This window comes from Diabrotica undecimpunctata, chromosome 7, assembly GCF_040954645.1.
Source record: "Diabrotica undecimpunctata isolate CICGRU chromosome 7, icDiaUnde3, whole genome shotgun sequence".
NCBI lineage: Eukaryota > Metazoa > Arthropoda > Insecta > Coleoptera > Chrysomelidae > Diabrotica > Diabrotica undecimpunctata.
This window is the reverse complement of record NC_092809.1, coordinates 96,483,197-96,494,401: the sequence shown is the minus strand read 5'-3', so window position 1 is coordinate 96,494,401 and position 11,205 is coordinate 96,483,197. Positions and strand designations below refer to the sequence as shown.

Genomic DNA, 11,205 nt, shown 5'->3' with positions numbered 1-11,205 from the left:
ATTCTGTTATTTTTAATAAAAAGTAGGTTTGAATAACGCGACAACAACCCAAAACAAGATATTTATATCATAAAACTGTATACAAGGTTTATCACACATTAGCCATTATACGTTATTACGTTGCTTCTTTTGAATATGGACAGCGGCTATTTTTGCAAATTCCTTATTTTCATATTTCCATACTACTGTATACTACCCATTCCTTCCCAGTGGTACGTTTTCGAACTACATTTATAATGCAATTTTTCTTAACAAGAGTATTTCCAAATATCAAATTTTGATTGCATTTTTTGTTTCTTTTTATCTTCTTTTAACAATAAAAAATTTCAGCTTTACTGTCTTTAACGTTTTTTTTATGTAAAGCCTTAATGAAAATGAAAAAAATTGTAAAATTTTACAACCTTCTAATTAAAAAAAGAAGTTATATTATCAGAAATCAATCTAATTCCAATACAAAATCAAAACAAACCCAAACCATACCTAGCAACATCCGGAAAATATTTTTCAAAATTTAAACCCAAGGTTAATAAGATCGTCAATCAAATGTTATTTATAAAATAAATTGTAAAGACTGTAATTCAACATATATTGGGCAAACACACCAATACCTGCATAGAAGAGTTGTTTTACACAAATATAGTCTACAGACCAATATATTAAACACAAGAGTCCTAGCCAAACATTCTCTAGTAAATAGCCATTCTTTTATCATAAAAATGTAAATATTTTGACAAAGGAACAAAATAACAACAAAAGATGCATATTGGAGATAATTCACATAAAAAAAGATCCAAATTCTATCAATAATAAAACTGACATCAAAGATCTTTCCAATATGTATCACAATTTAATACATTGAGTTGTTTTTAAATGCAATATGGCAGATGTTTAAGATACTATCCTGAACCACTCTCATTATGATTTTAACCTGCCAAATGTCATCTGTCAATGTCAGATTCCAATTTTTTAATCCATGGTAAACTTTTAAAACATGTAAACATGAAATATAATTGTATAATGTAGTGTTTATAAAATAAAGTGCTTATTGAAAATGGCAAATTTGTCGAAACGTTTAAGCCATAGTTAAGTAGTTTTATTTACAACAGACCTACAAACCCAGGAAATAAAAAAGTTTTTGTTTATTTATATATATATATATATATATATATATATATGTGTATATATATATATATTTATATATATATATATACATATATATATATATATTTATATATATATATATATATATATATATATATATATATATATATATATATATATATATATATATATATATATATATATATATATATATATATATATATATGGCCTCGTTTTATGCGGTGGATACGTTCCACAGAAAAGTGCATATAAAAAAATTCCATAAAAAAAGACATTACTTGAATTGAAAAAGTAGGGATGCGTTCCGTAGCCTTCTAAAATTACATAAAACAAAGAGAAAAACAAAAAAGTTTCCAGAAATTAAAAGAAATAGGCTGCATGATAAATTACTTCGAATATCTGAAAGAAATTCATACAAAAGCTTAAAGAAAACTTATTTTTTTCGTCCTACGTCCATATTCGTTTTTGTGACTATTTATATTTATTCATCTCGTGTCGATAAACAGGGAGGAACTTGTTTATTTTACTAGCATTGTTGTTTTTGTTTTTATTTTTCTCCAAATAGGATTTTGGAAATTCGTTTTCTTTTCCTAATTAGGAAGATTATTAGGAAAGCTAAAATAGTTAAAATATTACAACAGAAGTGGTGCTCAGTCCTATTGATAATCGTGGTAGTACGTCTATGGTATCTAGTGGTTGGATTTGACCATGTGTCTCTGGGATTGTTAATTTTTCAATTTTCATCTCATGGTTTGGTATTAATTTTATTGAAACAATTTTTGGAATAGAAATGTCTTGTGACGTCCTTTATTAAATGTAATACCTTCAATCATTATTGGTACATCTGTCGTCAAGAGGCTGGTTGAATTGATTTCTATCTGCTGGTTTCTCATCGGGTGAACTAAAATTTGCTGGTCTCTTGAAAAAAGTTCTCTGTGATTAATGTTTTCGTGCAATAATTATCTACATTGGGTATGTTACATTGAGATTGTACATAGTTGGAACAGACTATGTTGTCGACTTGTCCTATATAAGTGTCGAACCATTTATTATTTGTATAGTAGCTTGCAGGTGGCAAAATCATAACATGATCTTTGTTTGGAATAGGGTAGATTTTATAGGTGGTGTAGGGAATTTCATGGAGTATGAGAATTTTAATTATTATGAGCATTGTATTTGAAGTTACACAAACTAAAGTTTTTGTTGACTCATAAGTTCATAAGGGTGTTCATTACTATTGGGGATTAAATTTCTGGGATAACTTTTGAAAAGGTTTTCTTTAAGGTCTATTATTTCCTTTAAAGTGAATAATTCTATATTAGAAATATTTAGATCAGATAAAGTAATGGTTCTAATAAGTTTCATTAGAAATTCGTTGATGAGAAATGAGAATTGAATTATCAGAAATTAGTTTTTCTAAAAATTTAACGAATCTCGTGTTAAAAGAGTTTTCATAAGATATTTGGTTATTAAATTTTTTAATAATTTCATTTTGTTTATTTTCTATAGAGATTATGTGTGATTTTAATAAATGTAAGTCAGAGTCGTCAGGATTTCCAGTCACGTATTTGATGGCTGTACCTAGAAAATTAAAAAGTCCACGTTTCTGTTTTCGAGTGATTTTGTGTAGATCGTCCTTCGTTTGTTCTTGTATGTGGGTGTATTGAGAATACAGTAGCGAGAGAGGTGCATTTTTGAAGTGATCTCTGAAATAGCTTGTCGTACTAGCGTCAATAGTCTCGGATAGTTTGTCTAGTGATATGTGAAGAAAGTGTCTGTGGTAGTGGGAAATTTCTCTCGATTTGCCTATCTCTTCAGCATAATAACCGTTATTCGGAATCTCCTGAATACTGAGTGGATGGACCAGGGCGAGGATTGTCCTGTGAAAAATTTGGGTCTTGAGTAGGTTTGTGAGTAGGTCAACACCGCTGCGACCGGTCTTCCCCCATATTCGAGCCAATTCATGTCTGCTTCGAGGGAATTCCAGAACTAACGGCATTTTATATTTAAAGAGGAAACTTTGCTGAGAACAGTCAGTCGAAAATAAATTGTTGTATCGAATACGTTGTAAAATAAATTAATATAAATTATTGTGTTTTTAGTAAATTAGAATAAGTGTAGAAGACTGTAATAAATTAGAATAAGTGGAAATAAAGATTAAATAAACTAAGTGTTAGAACATTTTAATAATAAATAAAGGCAATAAATTAGATTTAATAAAAACACAACAATATATACTTCGAATTTTCGAAACTCAATTTTAATGTAGCATGGCTTATTTATGGTTATTTAAAACCTTTAGAATACGAAAAAACAAAATGTTTTTTATAGATTTATTTATTTTATGTAGATTTATTTAACATTTTAATCATAAGGCGGACTAACTTCCAGAAGGACATGTTCCATAATTGATATTGAACATTTCTTCTCTATATCGTCGGTGCACAATTGTTCGTTATTGAAATTTTCCTCTGAGTAGCTAAAATATAAAAACAGAAAAATAGTTTTAGCTTACACAATACATCTGTAAATAATAACAAAATACACAAATAACTACACCTAGTAGAGTACTAGGTAAATAGTTATGTATCCACTAAGAAAAACTGCTTTTATGGATATTATTACTTAGAGATAATGAAAGAGTCTCTACTCTAGGGACTCTAGAAGAGTTTATCCACTAAGACATGTTAGTATTGATCCTGTCCTGTAAAACACAGTTGCCTAAGCTCGAAATAATATAAGGAAACTGTTTTATATCGGCACTTTTAAATCATGCGTAAATGTTTACTTAATTAGACAATTACTGGAAAACATCAAGAGGTATATTTCCACTTCGTAAATGTGTCAATATTTTCGAGCATACGCTTGTGCTTTTCATCACTACGAATAATGCTTGATGATAAAAGAGTTTTAATACCACGTTTTTTCACTCTAACATTATTTTTGGTTGTAGCTTCTCCACACACTAAACACCGCTCAATTTTGATTGCAATTCGTCTACTCCGAAGAGCGTCGGTCGACAAACTGAGTTTTGTTCACGAAACAGGTTTGTTCCTGTTTACAGCCCGCTGCTCATGACATTAGCGCCTAGGGTTCGTTAATCGCTCGTATCTCGTTAAGCTTGCCATAGTCATAGGCATTAAATGTTGATTGTAGCACAAAAAACCCAAGAAAAATTAAATTTTATAAAATATAATTCTCTCCAGTTATGTTTATGTACATTTATGTTGTAAAGTTATTAATAAACGAGACAGTTCACTAATTATGCTTTGCCACCATTTCCACCTTGAACTCGAAAAATATCGACCGTACGAAAAAATTTGGGAAAAAAAATTGTAGGAAATCGCACATGCAACAATTTTAGTCCTGTCTAACAGTTTTGTCTAAAAGTTGAAAATGGAGGGCATATTGAGCAAAAACAGTTCTCTTTAAAATTCAAGATGGCGGATAACGCAGCGGCGGAATTCAGTCGCGATATTAAATTTACACTACTATTTATTGATAATAAGGATTAGAATAATAAAATTTGAGGAAGCTCGCCATGCAAGTTTAGGCGTTTTTTTCTTCTAACCCGACTTTACTATTTACAGATATTTGAAATTATAGAGAAAAAAGGGATATTTCATAAATTAAATTACATTATTTTATCGTATATAATATCATAACTCTCCGTAAAATATTTTCTTGTACCATTTTTGCTGTAGTATTCCACATTGACTTTACAGACGTCTCTTTATAGTCTTCGCCATTGCCTTTTTTCATGTCAAAGACATAATCCTCTAGAATTTTTATTAGTTCCGTTATGGTAGTACATCTTTCAAGTGTAAAATTTCTCACCCGTAGCAACTCCGAGAATTGGGTCCAAATAGAGCTTCAAATCTTGATTTTTCGTCTGGATTCATTATATCTGTCCAAAATTGATTACGCCTCAATGACGTTTGTCAAACTGACAACAATAGAATTACCAGACACCTTCGTGACGGATATGTCATAATTTTGTCGCTGAGAAATCACGGTCAGGAAGGAATTTTGTCAGTAGGAAACGTGGCATTACGATGACGTTTCATCAGTTAAAAATAGTCTAGTGAAATAGTCACTTTAATATTGACAAATATCAAAGCCAGAAACAAAAAAAAAAATAAAAAAATAAAATAAAGAAATTATTATTTTATTGTAGAAGGTGTTCTACTGAACACTGAATACTTATCGAAAAATAATATGAAGAAAAATTAATACATACTCGAATATAAGCAGTAAAATATCTTTCATCATGGATTTTCCTTTCATTGGCACATATTGCTTTGCGTCACACATCATTTTTGTAATACATGCTGTTCCATTATAACCATACCTAAAGATTATAAATTTAAAATTTAAAAAAATATTTTATATAAAAAGTTAACAATGTAGTACAAAGGAGAGATTTTATAAACATAACTTATATTAAAACAAAATGTATCTAACTGACAAGCTTTTTCAATACTAGCAAATAATATTACAGTCTAATAAAATGGTGATATTTACATTGTCAGTGCGCGATCCAAGGTAGAATAAATTTCTCTTTTGCTTTTTTTTATCCAACCAGATCTTCGCAATATTCGTGTATCAGATGGAAGAGCAAAAGGACAATCCATTTCTCCTAAAATATTCCAACCTGTTGGTTGAGGTCTCATTAAGGCTTTCACACCTGCCATAGATATCTGAAAATAGAATTTTTTTACTTAAAACCGAATCCCATAATAATGAACAAATTTTTCAGTACAGATAGGATTTCGTGTTAGTAGGGTGGATTTTTATGCTCTATAAAATGGTAGTCTAAATAACATAAGTAATTTTTTTTATTAAACACCTTTAGGATGATTATAGGTACTACAATCTGATCAAAACATTGATCAATAACCAATTTTTCTTTAACGTAAATTATTACTAAAAACTTAAAACTAAGGACAGACTCATTAGTATTTCTTTGTTTTTCTTTTCACTTCACTAACTCAAAGGGTTTCTTTCTCTGGAGTCGTCTAATCAGATCCACGTTGTCAACAAGGAGCTGGACATTAACATGCTGAAAGAGTCGTTGTTTGTGACCCTTGGGTATTTTACTAATAGTCCCATTAACAGTGCTCATTTTAAAGTCCATTTGGTGATTGGTATTCCTGTAATACAAGAAGCATTGACGTGCTTCTTATTGGTGTATACTGACTTCGTTTCATTTAACTTGATTCGCCAGCATTTAGACCAATTATTAATATTCTTAAAAAAAATTACGGTTACTATAGAGTTACAGCCCTTTAAAATTTTGGATATAAGAGGAAGCAAATAGGAAGCGATCATAAATTGGTATTGTACAAAATCCGCATGAAAACATATATATGTGATAACAAAACACCAGAATACACCACAAAGATAAAAGTCGAAATCTTACAGTATGACTCCACAAGATATCTATTATAAAAAAGAATAACCGAAAAAAGCAGAAACACACATATCACAGAAAGTGATGGAGTCGAAGAAAGATGGGCAAAAATTTAGTCTAATATCTTAGCCTAGGCCAAGGAAATTCTTAGTGAAGGAAATATAAATAAAAATAAATCGTTCCCAAGGCTAAGAACTCCATGGCTTTATACAGAAGTGAAGGAAAAATGTAAAGAAAAAAAAGCTCAGCTGAAATACATGTCAACCAAAACACAAGAAGATACCATAATTACAAGACAATTAGAAACAAAACACATGCACTTGTAGGAAAAATTAAAAAGTGATCATTGGGAACGCTTTTCGAAAAAAATGGAACATGATTTGTACGGTCTGCAAAAGGAAGTATGACGCTTCCAAAGAGGTCAAACAATGGAGGCAAAGGAAGTAATAGAACCAAAATACATAAAAAAGGATACATGGATTGACTATCTAAAAAAGCTCTATACAGAGGAAGAACAAACGACGCTAGAACCGGAAACACCAAGAATTACCACAAATGAAGAACTTAATATAAATGTACAGGAACTTCGGAAAATACTTGAAAACCTGAAGAACAGAAAAGCAGCAGGTAAAGATGAAATACCAAACGAATTACTGAAATATTGTGGAGCAGCAATGACAGAACAATTATTAACAACATTAATTAATAAAATTATAAAACACAATAAAATATCGGAAGAATGGAGAACGAGTGGACTAATTCTACTATTCAAAAAAGGAGATAAAAACAGCCAGAAAACTACAGAGGTATAAACTTATTAAATACTACAAAACTAAAATTTTTTAAGTGCTAATAAATCAGAGGATAAGTTTAGCAAATGAACAACAGGGTTTTCGTAGTAAAAGATCGTGTACAGACGCAATATTCGTTATAAAGCAAATTACTAAGAAATCACTAGAGTAGAATAGACCAGCATTTCTGTGTTTGATTGACCTAAAGAAAGAGTTTGACAGAGTGAGACTCAAAGATGTAATCCATCTTTTGTATAATAAAGAAATTTTCTTAAATATTATAAAAACTATCTAAAACATCTACCAAAAGAACAAAATGGAAGTCAGAATAGATGGAAAACTTACAAAACCTATAGAAATAGGCACCGGAATAGTACAGAGGGGGACTCATTGAGCCCAATGCTTTTCAATTTAATCATGGATAAAATGATCAAAAGCGTTAACAAAGGAAGAGGATACAGAATGGGAAACAAAGCAATAAAAATACTCTGTTATGCAGACGATGCACTATTGATAGCCTAAGACGAAGATAGTCTGCAAAGACTGGTTCACAGATTTAACATAAGAGCAAAAGAATTTTATATGATAATCTCATCTCAGAAAACTAAAACAATAGTAGTCAGTAAAGAACCAACCAGATGTAAAATAGAAATTGATGGCATCAGTATTGAACAGGTAATGGAAATAAAATACCTGGAAATTACATTGTCTAGCTATGGAAGCCTGGACAAAGAAGTGATTGATCAAGAACAAAAAGCAAATAGACTGGCAGGATGAATTAATAACACTATATGGCGAAACAGATAGATTAACACTAAGACGAAGTCAAGAATTTATAAAGCCAGTGTAAGACCAATAATTACATATGCCTCAGAAAAAAGACCAGACACAGCCACAACGCAAAGGCTAGAAAACGGCAGAGATGAAAGTACTGAGAAGAATTATAGGAAATACGCTGAGAGATCGAAAGAGAAGTGAAGACATTAGAAGAAAATGTAACGTACATATATATGTAACGTATAAATAAATAGACACAAAATAAAGACAAAAATGCAATAACCACATTGTAACGAGTCCGTTACTTAAATAATCGTTTACCTTCTTTTTGTGACTGGAATCTTTTAATTTGATTCTAAATTAAATTCTTATTGAAATATTCTTAAACTAAATATTTAAATAACTCCCAGTAAATTTTATTTTTTGATGTTGGTATTAAACTGCGCCCTCAGCGGTGAAATTCTGAAAATACATTCAACCGACAGCTTGTTAAATCACTTGTTAACTGGATGTGAATAAATAAACATCTCAGAGTAGAGCGGCTGGGAGTCCATTTTTTTTCCCGAATTTGGTTTAAGTTTATTTTTATGTGAAGAGCCGTTTATTTTAGAAGAAACCCTTTTGAGTTATTTTGTTGTTTTGTACGAGGATATTTTCAGTTGGATCACCCTAGCCGGTAAGATAACATTACAAATAAATTATAAGAAAAAATCCTTTATATCATCCGCCATTGTTAGTAAAATTCAGACCTATTTTAATTTCGTCTTTGATAGGTATTTCATATATTTGATACATGTTATATTTCACCTTATTTCATTAAGGAAAAGTTTTATACCTAAATAAATTATAAGTATTAGATTCTATATCTATCTCAAATTTTTATTTCCTTTCAAGAATTAAAGCAAACAATTATTTATTTCAATTTCATACCGTTAAACCGGCTAATATTTCTTTTTTTTTCTATTCTATAATATATAAGATCATGTTTGCCGTTAAAATTATCTATTTAATATATCCATACATTATAAAAACATTGTCACACCATTCGAAGGTCACTATTTACCGAAAACCATTAAGGTTTTTATTTCAATAAGGTCACTTCCTGACATTTTTTGTATCGCCTTTCAAGATTGATAACCCTTGTGTTTTTCCTTACCTTTTGTATGTACAAAAACTTGGAGTAACACAACTGTTTTTTTAGCCTACTCAAGAATCCAGTTACAAGTCAGGGGAAGAATTATTTTTTTTAGTTGGGGTTATACTTAATAAGGATAAGGGGAAGGAGTTTCAAGTTGGTTTTTTTATGGGAAATTAAGAAGCAGTTCAAAGTGACGTATTTGTCCAATAGTACCTGATCCAGGGAATACAGGTTTGGTATCTTGTTACCACCTGAGTCCAGTTCTCCACCGGATCATCTTCGAGGGAAACCGACAGGAAGAACTGACTTATTTTTTTTTATTATCATTCAATTACTTTAAATAATTTTTTTTATGTCCTCTTCAAGTTTTTAACTTTTGGTTCTATTTTTAATAACAAAAACTATCCTTAATAATAAACATCTTCAATTTTTTCTAAAAAAAAAACATTTACCATTGTAATATAATTTAATTATTTATTGTTTACCAAGGGATGAGGTTATAACTCTCCCTTGAATTTCTCATTGTTAGGTTATTGTGTGCACACATATCCCGGAGAATTTTTACTTAAAAACCTAAACAATTTTTGAACGAAAACTAACTATTAGTGAGTAGTATATAATTATATTTATTATTTATACATTATTTTTGGATCTAACTTTTGTCACAATTTGAAATTTTTAAGGGGTAAATTGTTTTATAATTATTCAGGGATTTTACTGTAAATATAGATAAGTTAATTGTATATAAGAGGTGATGGGTCATATATAAGTGTTTAAAATAGTCTGTACATAAAATTGGTATTTATTAAAGTTGGGTTAAAACAATTCAATATTTCAATTAATACCTATCTTTCATATTTCAGCAATACAAGATATCTCGGAAGAAAACATTTAACTTCCTGGCGCCCAACCATTCACTAGAGCAGCTTTTATTTTTTTCATCTGTTTATTTCTTGGTGGTTTTCTTGTCATTAATTCTTATATCTTACGGTCTCTGTAGGGCATGCAAATTGGCCGAATCCTTCTTTGAGTGTCAAGTGGTCATTCTCCTGCATAGTCGCTAGCCAACACTTAATTCTGTTATATTTTAAAATTCATATTTACTTCATAAAATTCATATTTATTTCTTTTACATAATTTATTTCTATCTAATCCCTTCCATCTTCCGTTATTCCCCATATTAGTTCGTTGGTGTATCAAGGTGCATTTTAGAGTTCACCCTTTAGCTACACTGGATAGAGTCACCCAGACTTCCTGTAGCACAATTGTTGCTACATTAACATATTTTTGTTATATTGGCGCCCAACGTGGGGCCTTTTCTCAGTTCAGACCGTACATTCTGTAGTATATTTCTCTTTGCAAAATATTCTTTATTATTTCTAATTTGTTCCTGTTGCTCTTTGTTCATTTTTTTTTAACTTCCTTATTTATTTATCTTTTCTTATTAGATTTACATTTATAGGTATACTTGTATTGCTGCAGTTACTTATATTCATATTTAAACCCTCACCTTCTTAATCATTGTGTACAGTTAACAATCTATTTTACTATTATTGAACTATAAGAATTTAATAATTTAGATATTACTATTTTTATATATATATATTAGCCAATATTGGTGGGTTTTTATATTCAATTATTTGTTGATCATATACTTGTTGAAACCATTGTGTGTTGCTTCAAGGATTGTGTTATATTTACTTAACTTTACTTAACCATTTTAAAATTTTTGTGAATAACTTTAGGTTATTCTTGGATTGATTTTGTGGTGTGTTGTTACATATTTATTTAGATATATATATATATATATATATATATATATATATATTTTTTAAACCTTAGATTATTCTTCGATTGATTTTGTGGAGTGGTAATACATTATTTCCTTTGTCTATTCCTTTATTCATCTATTTTTTTTTCACAATGTCTGCATTCAAGGTAGAACATTTATTAGTCAAGGAATT

At 29.8% G+C, this 11,205-nt stretch overlaps 1 protein-coding gene and 1 long non-coding RNA gene across 3 annotated transcripts in view; one reads left to right on the top strand and one right to left on the bottom strand.

The window, feature by feature from the left end:
- Positions 1–3,458: 3,458 nt before the first annotated feature.
- The window catches only part of LOC140446877 (uncharacterized), a 75,051-nt gene continuing 67,304 nt past the window's right edge, over positions 3,459–11,205 (bottom strand). For both annotated transcript variants that reach the window (XM_072539455.1, XM_072539454.1), the window contains exons 3-5: positions 5,647–5,822; positions 5,363–5,473; positions 3,459–3,601 (exon numbers count right to left, since the gene is read on the bottom strand). In XM_072539455.1, coding sequence (XP_072395556.1) covers positions 3,487–3,601; positions 5,363–5,473; positions 5,647–5,822 — 402 coding nt within the window. In that variant the 3' untranslated portion in view covers positions 3,459–3,486. The remainder of the gene's footprint in view (positions 3,602–5,362; positions 5,474–5,646; positions 5,823–11,205) is intronic.
- Positions 8,521–10,066, top strand: LOC140446876 (uncharacterized). The gene is made up of 2 exons (XR_011951529.1): positions 8,521–8,779; positions 9,305–10,066. It is a non-coding gene; the product is annotated as an uncharacterized lncRNA (long non-coding RNA).